The 14,653-nt window shown below is 41.1% G+C and overlaps 1 protein-coding gene across 6 annotated transcripts in view; it reads right to left on the reverse strand.

Moving 5' to 3' along the window:
• The window catches only part of CLCN5 (Cl-/H+ antiporter 5), a 97,916-nt gene that overhangs the window by 43,649 nt on the left and 39,614 nt on the right, over positions 1-14,653 (reverse strand). For all 6 annotated transcript variants that reach the window (XM_088444258.1, XM_088444259.1, XM_088444256.1 and 3 more), the window contains 4 exons: positions 10,417-10,539; positions 5,608-5,814; positions 4,530-4,610; positions 285-827 (listed from right to left, as the gene is read on the reverse strand). In XM_088444258.1, the coding sequence (XP_088300384.1) occupies positions 285-827; positions 4,530-4,610; positions 5,608-5,814; positions 10,417-10,539 (954 nt within the window). The remainder of the gene's footprint in view (positions 1-284; positions 828-4,529; positions 4,611-5,607; positions 5,815-10,416; positions 10,540-14,653) is intronic.

Here is a 14,653-nt window from a genome sequence, read left to right on the forward strand (position 1 = left end):
AACTGAGAAACTGTCATGACGATAGAGCGGTTTGACTTTGATAGCGTAAACAAATTAAAAACAAAAATAGAGAACAGCTGCTAGTATGGAAATTTATATAAAATTCAGCAGCCACCAGTGAACAAAAAATTAAGGCACTGTGTACTATACACTATATTAAACATAATTCATATTTTAGTTGATATTTAAACTATAAGGAAAAAAGAATCACCTATAAACAAACAATACATACAGATTATTAATATCACAAAATAGCAAGATAAACGGACACAGTCCATTCTTACCTTCATACCAAATGTGAAGATGGTGATAACAGCTTTAAAGATTAATGCCAATGACAGCTGCCACAATGCAGTGTAAACTCCACTGCGGGCTGAACGGTCGGGGAGGTGGTCCACATTTGTACTGTTGAAATCATTATTGTAATCACAAAGTTTGGAAGAATCCAGCAGCCCACAATCATTGAAAAGTTCAGATATCAGTTCACTAGAGCTTGTTCGAGTGTAGTCATTAGGAAAAGCTAAAATTGCTGTGATAGCAGTGACCACCAGCACCTCTATCACAGGATACTGTCCCAGTTTAGTAGTCTTCCTTCTATGGCACCAAGCAATATTTCCTTTAATGAAGAACGCTCCCCATAAGCCTCCAAAGATTCCCAGGAGAATGAATGGGATGAGCTCTAGTAGATGCCAAGGAGTGTGAAACTCAACGTAGAAGAGAACTAACCGACTGTTCCCAAAAGGATTGATGGAGCGTAATGTGAAAGCTGCTACTAACGCAGCAAAGAATGACCTCCACAGAGTCTTCAACGGGAAGTAATAACTCACCTACAAGAGACACAGCAAGGACAGTTGGGAGAACATTACGCAAATTTTTATTCCCTCAACACTGTGATCTACTATTGCTTTCTCATATCCAGCAATTACATGTGTCCACATACAACTATCCTCAAATCTCTGTGGCATGCTGCGCAGGGCTATTTGGCGCGTAACATACTTTGCAACTAAGCCGCTCCATGCGCCCAGTCATGCAGTTTTCTACCGAATGTGTCTTACTTGCATCACTAATGCGAAAAAATTAGAGTTATGGTAGACTTACCATGAGAACTCCTTTTCTTCTAGGTCCATAGGGTCCACAGGGAAACCATGGGTAATGTGGTTGGAGAGATCCACAAGGTCCCCGGGCAGGGGTCCAGGTCCAGAGACCCATCATCAGCACTTGTGGACGCACTGGCAGTAAGATGGGATTTCAAGCTGATGTATCTCTTTCCTCCAATTTCCCTCCTCCCAAGAGTCCTCAGGAAATTCAAGCAGGAAGGCGGAACAGTAATACTAGTGGCTCTGGCTTGGCCCAGACGTCATTGGTTCAACGACATACAGAATCTATCCATAGACAGTCCGTATCCTCTTCCTCTATGGCAGGAACTGTTAACGCGGGGCCCCTGTCGGCATCCGGACTTACCTCGTCTGGCTTTGACGGTGTGGCTCTTGAATCTTCCATCTTCAAAGCCAAAGGTTTCTCTAGCTCTGCGATTCAAATGATGCTTAGGGAACGAAAGCCTGCCTCTGCCTGCATTTATTACAGGGTGTGGCATTCTTTTAGTCAATAGTGTTCCCACAGGAAGTATGACCTTAAGGTGTTGAGGGTTTCCCAGGTACTGGCTTTTCTCCAGGCTGGTTTAGACCTTGGTCTCCGCCTGGTCACTTTGAGAATGCAGTTTTCTGCATTGTCAGCCTGGTTCCAGAGAAAGATTGCTTCATTACCAGATGTTAGAATTTTTTAAAGGGAGTACTACGAGTTAAGCCTCCTTTTGTCCCACCGGTAGCATCGTGGGATCTCTCTTTGGTTATTAAAGGGCTACAAGCTCCCCCATTTGAACCTTTGGACTGTATATTTTAAATGGTTGACAGCGAAGACACTTTTTCTCTTCGCTAGCTCTTCTGCATGCAGAGTCTCTGATTTGGCAGCGCTCTCTTGTCACTCCCCATTTTTCACCAGGATAGAGCAGTTCTTCATACAAGGTAGTGTTACCTTCCTAAGGTAGTGTCCAGTTTTCATGTAAATTAAGAAATTGTAGTTACAGTTTTTCAGGCTCCAGACCTCTCTGTAAGAGAAGCCTCCCTGGCAGTATTTCATGTTCTCTGTATATATTTGGAGCGTACAAACTCTGTTCGAAAATCAGATGCTCTTTTTGTGCTATATAATTTTGACAAACGAGGATAGCCAGCTAACAGACAGACTCTGGGTTGATCTCCCTGTCCCAAACAAGGTGACAGTGCATTCTACTATGTCTGTAGAGACATCATGGGCCTTTAGTCGTGGTGCCTCTGCTGAACAATTGTGCAAGGCAGCCACATGGTCTTCTGTCCACACTCTTCTTAGGTTCTACGCCTTTCATACTGTCGCCTCTCAGGATGCTTCCTTTGGGCGACGAGTTTTCCTTTCTGCTCAGGAGGGTCCCCCACCCTTACGGGAACTGCTTTAGGACATCCCCATGGTCTCCCTGTGGATACCTATGGACTCTGAAGAAGAAAATTAGATTTATGGTAGACTTACCTAGATAACTCCTTTTCTTCTAGTTCCATAGATTCCAGGGCACCCACCCTGAAGCACGTGGCTGCATTGGGTGAATTTTCTTTTCTTTCGGTCACCGGATTCCCTCATCTTGTGTTAGAGTGTTTCTGGTGTACGATTGTTCTTTCTTCTCCTGCCTTGAGGCTTGTTTACAAAACTGAAGGCCTGCGGCTGGGGGTGGGGTATATATGGAGGAGGACCCGAGGCATCCTGGGAGCTAAAAGCTTTAACTGTTTGGTGCCTGGATCTCTCCAACCACATTACTCATGGTATCCCTGTGGATACCTATGGACCCTGAAGAAAAGTACAATGCACAGGTGCCCTGGACACTGACACTGCATGCAGTAGCTATGTGTAACTCAGACGCTAAACTGGGTAAAAAGGCAAAAGACTCAGGACCGATGTGAAGGAGCTGCGCCATGCATTGTGCCACACAGTGCTTAATCTGCAACATTATACCAACTCAATTGTGACAAAAATACTAAGTACCCAGGACACTATAAGTCACTTTGGATGCAGCTACGATGTGACAAAATTGCTAAATTGAGAAAAAAAAAAAAAGGGAGTGTAAAAGTCCGGGAATCGCTACCCATTGCACAAACAGGCTAGATGTATGAGGACACATCTGTATTACTACTTATTCTCACCTCTTCCTATTTATGCTGATCTGCAGTTCTACGCTGGTTTCTGCACACAACAGTTTGAGGCGAGTACACATGGAGATAAAACTGGGTAAACCATATGGAATACATACATAGGGGCAAATGTAATAGGGTGAGAGTTTAACAGTAAACTGTCACACTAATACATTGGTGGAGTTGTATCTTCAAAATGGGAAAACATCTTAATGAGAGTTTAAATTGAGAGGTTTTTTTTTCTATTACATTGGCAGAGTCTAAAAAGTGTGAGAAAACGCTCACATTTTCTACACTCTCATCCTATTACAATTGGCCTATAGTATTTACTAATACTATGCAATGTTTTGGAGTGTATATGCACATAACAATATGTATAATAGGTTTTGATAAAACACACAAAAATAAGCATAATGTAGAAAAGCAATAACCACCTTCTTCTCCCACTTGCATTACTAGGTTAATTTACAAAAAAATGTATTTAGTGGAGAAAATGTAAACTATACCTCTGCGTTCCAGGGCGGGTTGGGTATGATTTCCCGGCTGTCGGGATGCCGCTAGTCAGAATACCGACAGCAGCATCCCGACAGCCAAAATCCAGACACCCATAGCAGTGAATGGTAAGTAACTTTCTAACCCTAACCCTCTCCCCCTAGTGCCTAAACCTAACCTCTCCCTCCCCGCACCCTAAACCTAACAGCCCCTCCCCGGTGCCTAAACCTAACCTCCCCTTCCCAGTGCCTAAACCTAACCTCCCCTTCCCCGCACCCTAATACTAACCCTCCCACCCCAGTGCCTAACCCTAACCCTCCTCCTAGTGCCTAACCCCGCTAGCTAACGCTACCCTCCTCCTGCACCCAGATATTTACCTTCGAGATGTCGACGGTCGGGATACTGGTGCCGGGATCCCAACCTGTCAGGATTTCGGCGCGGGTATTAAGAAAGTCGGCAACCCGCATGCCGGGACGCCAACTACAGTCGTCCAAGGCAATGTTTGCACCTAAATGTGGTATACAGAAACCAGCCCTTCTGTCTAAAATTATTTTCTAAATGGGAGCAGAGACGCTTGACAAGGCTAGACAGCAGGATACATAATATGTAGGAGGATACATCTGAATGAATAACTTCAATGTAAGTAAATGGACTGGCAGCCCTAACATGAAATGCTGTATGTTCTGCTACATATGTATGATGATAAAATAACAAACTTGGATAAGGATGTTCAGACAAGAGGTTCTTAAAGAAATAAAATGAGGACAAATGCGTTTGTCTTAACAATAGAGAAAATGGTAATGGTGGTATAGCAGAGACGTAATTTACCTCCTCCAGACTGAAAAGGACTCCTCCAATGGGAGCACCAAAAGCGACTGATACTCCAGCGGCAGCTGCAGCAGACAACACCTAATTTCCAAGAGGAGAGAGTGTCAGCGCTGAAAGCACGCAGAGTAATATTCTACTAATAAGCTACAGCAGGTTACACCCCTCAGGAGAACAGATGATCATCTAATAAAAGCTAAGAATAGGACTACAAAACTACCTTCATGTCACCTCTGATGCCTTGTTCTTTATCTTCCAGCCTTTTCTGTTTCCACCTACACACAATTGTTCAGACAGAACCTCATTAACTGGGTCTGCATGCTGCTGTAGAAGTTTAAATTACTTATTCTTTGGGAGCATAGTAAGCATTGTCTGACGCTCAATAACTTACAGTGCTGCTGTAATGCTTACCTAGGAACTAAAAATTACACCCCAGCAAGTGAATATAGAATAAGGGGCATTGCACCAAATGTACAAGACGTTTGCAACCATAAAAAAAAAAAAACAGTTTGCGTGCATACAATTAAAGTTGCTAATTTTGAAAAGCTAAACGTTTTCATCAGAATAATCTTTTGTCAGAATGCACTTTGGCCCAATTCTCATAATCAGTTAAGCACACAGCACCTTCAAATTTCCTTCAGAGAGAGGTATTCAATTAGCCCCGATAATTTTTCGAAGACAAAAAATTGTACTTTTCCTCGTTTTTATAGCTTTGGGCAATTCAATTAGAGCCTGATTTTTTTTTCCCCCGAAAAAATTATCCGTTTTCGGGCAAATACAGATAGAATCCGTGATAAGTTCACTGACCTGTTTTTTTGGGAACGGTTTCCCAAAAAATAGGCGAATTACCAGGGATTTTTTTTCTCTGAACCTGCTGAGGTCCCGAAAAAAAATCCGATAAATGCTGCAGGCTGCCGCATTTCAAGGATAATTAAATAGCCCAGGGGATCAATTAAAGCGCTATTATGTACCGTCTCTTACTGAATTCCCCCCACAGTGTTTAAACATATGGACTAGTGAATAAGACATCGACAAACAATTGATATACTGAGTGAATAAGCCTAATCATATGTGCTCTTACCTCCCTCCTTTTGGCCTCATTTTTGCGGTACTTGGTGAAAATATGACACAGGATATTGCCACAGCAACAAGCCACATGAATTAGGGGACCTTCCTTTCCCAGACTGAGGCCTGATGAGACAGCCAGCACCAGTGTCATAGACTTGATAATCAATGTCCATTTGCCCAGATATCCACGGATAATAAAACCACTCAAGATGGTCTTAATCTAAAGGACAAAAATATTAGACGTGTCATGTAAATGAAACAATGATACTAAGTAAAACTGTAGGATAACCTTATATAATTGCAACCAGGCAATACATTAAAGTGCCATAGCATTTATAGAAAATTATTTTTGCAACTTAATGTAGTATGTAAGAATATATAGATCTTTTCTATGTTCCATTCACACATAACAGAGTCTAAAACAAGCATCTTGAGACTCTGGCCACTTCACCATTTTCACACTTGCAGGAATAACCTGGGTTTTTGCACGTGAACGCGTGTTACTGTACAGTGTGAGAAATAAGCCGGGTAGAGCTACCTGGCATTTCAACCCTGGTCATGAGAAGGGTTGACACGCATGTTCAACCCAGTTCGTGATGCAATGTGAACAGGTAACCCGGGTCGACTGCATAGGGTGAGCCAGCGCTTGGAGATGAGATCATCTCCAAGCGCCGGCTCATCACGTGATGCCAATGACGTCATCGACCCTCCATTAGTGCCGGGTCAGGCCACCAGTCTTCAAGGGTCATACCCGGGATGGGCGCGTGAACATAATCCCGGGTGCAACCCGGCATTCAGATGTAAAAGAGGTATTACAGGCAGCATTCTCCCTACATCAGATCTCTCCCACCTTGCAAGTGAAGTCAGTGAGTAGAGTGGCCACACAAAGCAGAGATCAGTACACAGCTGAACTTTGTTGGCAGAGCATTTGCATATAGCTTTTACTATACTCGCCCCTGGGTGATTGGAGCATGTACAAATGCATTTATTACATATTGTAAGTATTTCTTATAAACCATAATAGAACATCTGATGCTTTTCTGTCATACAAAAATAAATATGAAGTCACAGAGCAGGGAACTTCCTGATTCTTTGAATACAAAGCAGGAAAACCTGTTCTATGCTCTATCTTTAACCTGTGATGGGGTTATGTACTTAATGAACACTCCCTCTCAATGCTGCAGCGAAAGACAGCCAAACATCAATGTCATTTTAAAATGAATATAAAGGGAAAATTATGCCTAGACTGTGTAGTAATAAAATCGATGTTAATCAATATCTAATGTGATTTTGGTGAAAAAGGACACCAGACGATAGCCGAGTAGCAAGGGATCTGGCGGTTCATTCATGCCAGATAAGTCGCACTGCGTGACGTATTGAAGCTAGATGTATGAGGACATATCTGTATCTGTGTGTTGTGAATAAAGAGAATAGATTAGTAAAGGTATTCAGCACCTCGATAACGGTACCTGCTATATGGTGGCAAATACTGAAAAATAAAGAAGTTAAAACAGTGGTGGATACTAATCTGTTCAGAGTTTTTTTTTTTGTAAATAGTTCAAGACAGTGATATTAATGAAAAAAAAAATAATCAAAGTAGACGACAATGAGAAAAGGGACACTTACATTGAACACGACATGCAGACACGCTAATAGTGCAATGCAAAGCTTTTTGACCGTGTTAGTTTTAGAAATTAAAACGTTATGGTAAAGCAATATGTTTTAAAACGGACACTGTCAAAATGCTTAAAATTGCATAATTAGCATGTCGGCACACCGTGTTCGACGTAACAGTGTCCCATTTTCATTGTCAACAATTTGAATGTCGATATTGTAACTACATCGCCTACAGTTTTTAAAAGTACATATTAGCTAAATGTGTAACTTACCTATTAATATACACAGAAATTAAGAAACCCATGAAAGCTTGTCCAAGCCTCATTAATGGAGCAATTATTTTGTATTTTTTGTGCTGGATCATGCAGCCAAGGCTACAAAATTTGTCCAGTTTAGCTTCAAGTCATAGTATGGACCCAAATGGCTGTAGCTTATGAGTTGAGTGCAGGAGAGATATTTTGTCGATTTAGCTGTTTGCTTTATACAAAATTGCTGCTTTAAAATTTAAGACCAACCTGGTTTTGTCTTCTAATAAATTGTGGCTTTAATCTAGAAGCTAAATCCCTGAAGTCTTGCAGGCTATATTATGGGCCATGGTGTCTCTGCAAGAGTATAAAAATGGTCTAACCTGGTGACTACGCTTTCTCTACACAATTCTAAAAAACATTCACTTAAAGACACACAGACACAATCATTTACAGGTTGATTTCCTAAAAAGCTCAGTGACAAATTGATCCTATAATATATTCCCAATATTGATCAAATCTATCTTGGAAATCACCAAAAATAAATTCAATGGTTTCAGACACTAATGATCAAAATTGAAAACCAGTGAGATGGAAAAAAACAAAACACTTCTGAATGAATGTACAAACACATTAAATTAACTGACCCACTCACTTTAATGTGGTTTCCACAGGTGCTGTAATAACATCAGTGAAATGAATGTGAAAATAACTGTCTATTCTCTAAAGCTGGGTACACATTGTAGACGATATATTTGACGACTTTCCAATTTCCGACGGATCAGAATGAGAAATTTTCCACATCGTCCTGTGTGTACGTACTATTGCGCATTCCCACACATCGTTCATCGCATCTTCAGATCGGCGTGCAGTGCAGGCCAATCTGAAGAATCGAGGAACGACACCATGCTTCTGAATGCGGCACAGGAACGACCAGATCGTGCCATGTGTACTGATTGCCCGATACATTGTCCAGCCACATCTGCCATTGCTGGGTAACCAGATAGTCTAGTGTGTACCCAGCTTTAGGTTACTAGCTAAACAAAAGAATAGTATGACATTTAGGGGAGTATTTTTCAAAGCTCAGAGAGACATAAAATTGTGAAAGATAAAGTAAAATCCAAATCAGCTCCTGTCATTTAGTCTGCAAAATGTAAGCTAGAAGCTGATTGGTTGGTACTTTCGCCCTCACAATTTTATCTCTCTCCAAACTTTGATAAATATCCCCTTTAGAAACCGATCTGAAGTTGTCATTTGATCTCCACATGATTATGACTGCCCTTTCTTATGTTTTCAGAGTGTCCCAGCAGTGGCAGCTGTTCAACTCCCACATCAAAAAGTGGGAGATCTATGAAATGTACATTTTGTTCAGAATTTAAAATCAACCAAAATCACCATTAAAAAAAAAAAGTTACTTAAGTCTTCATTCATCACTTAATCTCTTCTATACCTATACAGTTTACTCAGTGGAATAGTTTGTTTCCATTTGTTTGAATAAGTAACGCATTTTGATGGGTATAAAAAGCCTATTAAATGCATTGCTCATAAGCTAACAAATACTCGGTCAATTATAATCCGTGTTCACAGGTTGGCCACTTGTGGCTGGCCCAGATGGTGCCAACTTCCAGCCTCTTTGAAAACAATGGAGCATACAGCCAAGCACTGAAATACTACTGCAGAACTGCTGCAGCCTGCCCTGTTAGCAATATCATTATAGTTGGGCTCTCTTAATGATGGTATTCACCAGCACCAAATTCCAAATTCCATCACCTCTTTTTATTCTGGACACAGGAAGTTCTTCTACTGCCATTGCTAGTATATTTTAGCACTTCTATCTGCAACTTGAACCACCAGATTAGTTAATTTCAGATACTAAGTAGAGCAGGCAGACACTGACCTGGCTACAGAGGACCTTCAGAAGTTTAGGTGAGTACCGGTACCTTTTTTCTTAGTGCCAGCACCTTTTTGCATAGAAAAAAAAGCACTGCATAATAGTATTTAAGCTTTCATTTTTGTTTTATTATTTATTTTCTTTTGCACTTTCCCTTTCGTTTTAACCAACAATGCATCTTTATGGGCTTTCTGCACTCGTAATAATTTTAGGCAATGTGCACTGCCTGAAACTGTTTATAATACTTTTATAATTTCCATGTTTTTTTTGTAAATTGTCCTTATAGATTTCCTACGTTTCATTTACAGTGCACAAATCAATGATTTTTGTGATGTAAGGAGATTTTTTTGTTTGTGTTTTTGGAGGTTTGAAAAAGTGTAAATTCACATTTGTTTTTAGTCGATTTGGTGAATTGGTTATAGCCACGTATACAATCTACAGTATTACTAAGGAATGATAAATCCATCAAAATCAGCCTAAGTGGTTATTTAAGCTTTCTACTACTTAAAACAATTGCAATGATATAAACTAATTTAGAGGGAAAGGGGTGCTCTGGGGACATAAACTGAAAAAAAAAAAAAAAGTATAATTTACCTCAACTTCAGAGGAGCTATTCTGTAACTTGCCCAATTGAGTAATGGAAACCTATAGAGAGCGAGTCAATTCTTGGTGATGTCCATGTAGTGTTGACGGAACACCAACACCACCAATTTTTCTCTGCAATGTGCACAGCCAAACATCATTACCTCACTAAAGCAAGAATTTATTTCCGCCTCAGAATGAATGAAAGACTTTGAAGCATGGCTGTTTAATTTAACTTATTTAAAAGAAATGATGGAAATTATTGCTAGACACTTGGGACAAATGATTTTTATTATCTTTGGTGATAGTGATTTTGATTGATAAATAAAAAAAAAAAAAAAAAGATTGTAAAGACAAAAAACAAAACCCTTAGTAGAGTCTCCCTTACAGAGAAAGTCATGCAGTTCGCTAAAATTTTAAAACAAAGATAGCCATTTAAAATGTGCCCCTGATAATATCACAATTAGAATACATATTTTGTACATACCTCAGGGATACCAGAGCCGCAGGCGTATGGGGCAAAGTTGCGGACTAACAAGACGGCAAGGAGGGAGAAAAGAAGAGCCCATAGAACATACATGGTGTAATTCATTATATAGGGAAAAGCACCCTGCAAAGGACAAAGAAATATCATGAGACAAAGACTTCCTCAAAACAACTCAGTCATCCTCTCATGGATGTCCCTAAATATCAAATATTTTTTCTACATGACAGATGGTTAAAAATGGAGGGAAAATATTTTAACCATACTTTATATCCTCCCTAGAAAAAGAACAGTAGTAGACGCCATCTTCATTTTTACATTGTTAAAATCAGTCTTCTCCCTTCCATATTAACTCTGCCTACAGGTAAAAAGGTACAAGTACAGGAAAAGTAAGTAGAAAAAAATAAATACATAGTGGAGGTCAGAATCAGGATCACATATAAGTTCCCTGGATGGAGTCCTGCTCAGCACAAAGGTGTATAGGGCTTGTGCGTTGTGCTGATGTTGTGGGCTTGTGCGATGTGCTGATGCCGTGGGCTTGTGCGATGTGCTGATGTCGTGGGCTTGTGCGTTGTGCTGATGTCGTGGGCTTGTGCGTTGTGCTGATGTCGTGGGCTTGTGCGATGTGCTGATGTCGTGGGCTTGTGCGATGTGCTGATGTCGTGGGCTTGTGCGATGTGCTGATGTCGTGGGCTTGTGCGTTGTGCTGAGGTCGTGGGCTTGTGCGTTGTGCTGAGGTCGTGGGCTTGTGCGATGTGCTGATGCCGTGGGCTTGTGCGATGTGCTGATGCGATGTGCTGATGTCGTGGGCTTGTGCGATGTGCTGATGCCGTGGGCTTGTGCGATGTGCTGATGCCGTGGGCTTGTGCGATGTGCTGATGCCGTGGGCTTGTGCGATGTGCTGATGCCGTGGGCTTGTGCGATGTGCTGATGCCGTGGGCTTGTGCGATGTGCTGATGCCGTGGGCTTGTGCGATGTGCTGATGCCGTGGGCTTGTGCGATGTGCTGATGCCGTGGGCTTGTGCGATGTGCTGATGCCGTGGGCTTGTGCGATGTGCTGATGCCGTGGGCTTGTGCGATGTGCTGATGCCGTGGGCTTGTGCGATGTGCTGAGGTCGTGGAATTGAACAGAATCCTGCTCAGCACATGATCCCCTGGCACATGAAATTCAACCAGGATACACACATGCCGACACCCTAGTTTAAAGCAAGTATGTAACAATTAACTCCTAAAAATCAAGATTACTTTAAAATACACCTATTTTCATAATTGTAAAGTGATTCTTCCTCATAAATTTTCTTTTTTCCATTCCAACACCCCAGGAAGTGAAACATTAAGGTCCTACACCAGATTGCGTAGCGTGCCTTCCGTAAAATCTCAGAAAAGCAGCTGGTGGCATACATTCCTATGCAGATATGCATGACATTGGCACGGATGCCTGCTATTGCCTAGTTGGGAATTGGGAGGGAAGGGTCAGTCTAACACAGATTGTGTTTGCGAATAAATGCAGACTGACATAGTGACGCATACATACCTGTGAAAAAGGTTTCATTTTTGGTTAGACACGACTAAGTGCAAAACGACAATGATGACTGCAGTCTCCAGCACTAGCATACAGCTTCTGTTTGGCTAATTGCATCGCTCATGTAGATAGAGTGCTTTCATCCCTGCTCAAGCATTGTTTTTGATTGTTTTTGAGATTGTGTTCAGTTTTATTGACACCAAAATACCGAATACGTAATTTTTTAAGCAAAATCAATGGTGAAAAATAGGTGAGAAAATGAGACATGCCTGGTGTAAACTAGGCACTTATTCTACTAGTGCCAATTGTGACAGGTTTGGCTTTGCATAAGTACATAACTGCTAAGTTTTTAGCGAATGCATTTTCCATCTGAAATTTGGGGCCCAACTGAATTTAGCCCTAAATGATCGAATTTTCTCAATACAATAACAATGTTCACAACTTCCAGCCATGCCCACCAGCTCGCCTTGATCTCCAAATGCTGCTGCTCCCTGGCCTACAGGTGCTCTCATACTGAATCAGTGTCTTACACCTCCAAAACATTGCCCTCTCATTACTCTCTCTCTAATACAGTCAACATGCAATATCTATTTCATGGAAGGATCTGCAGGTACAAAACTGAAAAAAGCAGCATGTTGGAGACCGAACAGAGGGATTTATGTCAGATTTCTCCAAGATTGGTCAACTGGGAAGCTTTGAGGCGTGAGCACTGAGTGATCACGGGTAACGCATATAGCTGAAAAGAAGGTTAGTATTAAAAGACCTTGCTTATAAATGACTAAGGGGAAGATGTATTAAGCGCCGATGTAGCATCAGCGCACGTGATGCAGCATCAGCTCTTCTCCCCCATCTATGATTGGGGGTCTGGGCGGTAAATGACAGGGGCGCCATGCGATGCTTGCGAGATCCCGCACATGCTCAGTGGAGCCGGCCAGGAGTGAGACACAGTGTATCAGCACTAGGCTGATGCGCTGTGTGCTCAGGCAGGGATCGCCGGAGGGGGGAGATTTCACTCCCCCACTCCGGCCGATGAGATGTTAATACATCTAATCGTTCCTGCTTCCTGCTTCGCATCGATAAAGAGGCGAAGCAGGAAGCATTATAGCGGCACAATAAGTGCCACTATAATACATCTACCCCCTAAACCCTTTAGATACTATTTTATATGGAGAACTCTTAATAATTGTTACCAGGAAACACAGTACACATCTTCTATTACCTCTTATATTACCTCAGATAAAGGTAATGTGAAATAGAATCCAGTAAAACCACAGTGAAATAAGGGCAAGAACAAAGTAAAATAAAAGCACATAAAAAGGTGCAATCCCACATAGATCATATGAAGAAGGTTCTGTGCCCGATTCAGGGGGCGGACGCTTTTGTGGCATTGGACACATGCGGCTAATGTTTTCAATCTGCGCATATGTAGGAGCAGCATAGTGCATGTGTCCCGATGGCACACATGACACAGAGGCAATTTCGGTGGGCGTTCCTGGAATGTAGTATAGACAAACGGAAGAAAAGGAAACTCTCTTGTGTGAGCACTCTTGATAAATATGGATAAGGGGGCAGCTAGAAATATAAATTAGCCCCTAAAATATAACTTTTAATGACAGCAATTAAAACGGTAGGTCATCTATATATTGATGACCATATCTGACCCAACAAAGACATTTAAATTATAACATACAGAAACACATACAACATATAACACAATAACAATGGCATTAAATCAATACTGTAATATTCTCTGATAGAGATAAAGAAGCAAATACAATATCCTCCTCAATGGCGAAATATGAAAAAAGGTAATGTAATCAGCATTTCAATAAAGAATTAATGAATTAACTGCATACTAGTTTGTGTCCTTTTTAATGCATCATTCATCTGACTTTTACGTATGGAATCAAAAATAGAAAAAGTCAGAGCATAGGACTGCTACTCCTCATTCTACTGCTCTTCACCTCTGCTAAAAGCCATCTATGAAGAGTGAGAGATTGCCAGAGAGCAGGTTACCCTTAGAAACAACAGATAAACGGGGACTTTACTCACATTTCATTTCTGCTTTTGGGTGTGATACTGTCGCATAGGACACCCAATGAGAGAACTACTTTAATGAGATTGCCCGCAGTTTAATAGACTGAAAGAAGCAATAGTAGACAGTTATGTTTACATATGAATTCATCAGTCTCGCACGGTGAGATTATCCGGACAGCAAGGATAAATTTGCTGCATGCCCGCATATGACTCACATACTTTGTATATACATAGTTGCCTTTTATATTTATCTCACACCATCAGAACACATATAAATGATTCCATTATAATTGTGATCACTAACTTTAACATGAGATCTATTAACCTATGGGCGCAATATATGTGTTTTAGCGATACACGTGTAAGAGCTAATGTGTTAAACTTTTTCCTTTGAACTTAGAGGCTACATTACGACAAGAGACAATTGCATGTTCTCTTGTCTTCCATCTTATCAAGGGGATATAATTGTATAACACACGTGCTCTTTCTGTGGTCCTATACGAATTACATTAACCCTTAGAATTTTTACTATATTAATATCAACTGCCTGAATGGGTAGCTAGCGGTATTTACGGATGAGTTTTCAGAAGATGCATACTTAAGTGACAGAGGTTTGCACACGTGGATTTCCCCTCACTATGTTATGTAATTATTAGAGAGATCCAAGAGCAATATAGGGTG

This window comes from Taudactylus pleione, unplaced genomic scaffold (assembly GCF_031769625.1).
Source record: "Taudactylus pleione unplaced genomic scaffold, aTauple2 ptg000352l, whole genome shotgun sequence".
Lineage (NCBI taxonomy): Eukaryota > Metazoa > Chordata > Amphibia > Anura > Myobatrachidae > Taudactylus > Taudactylus pleione.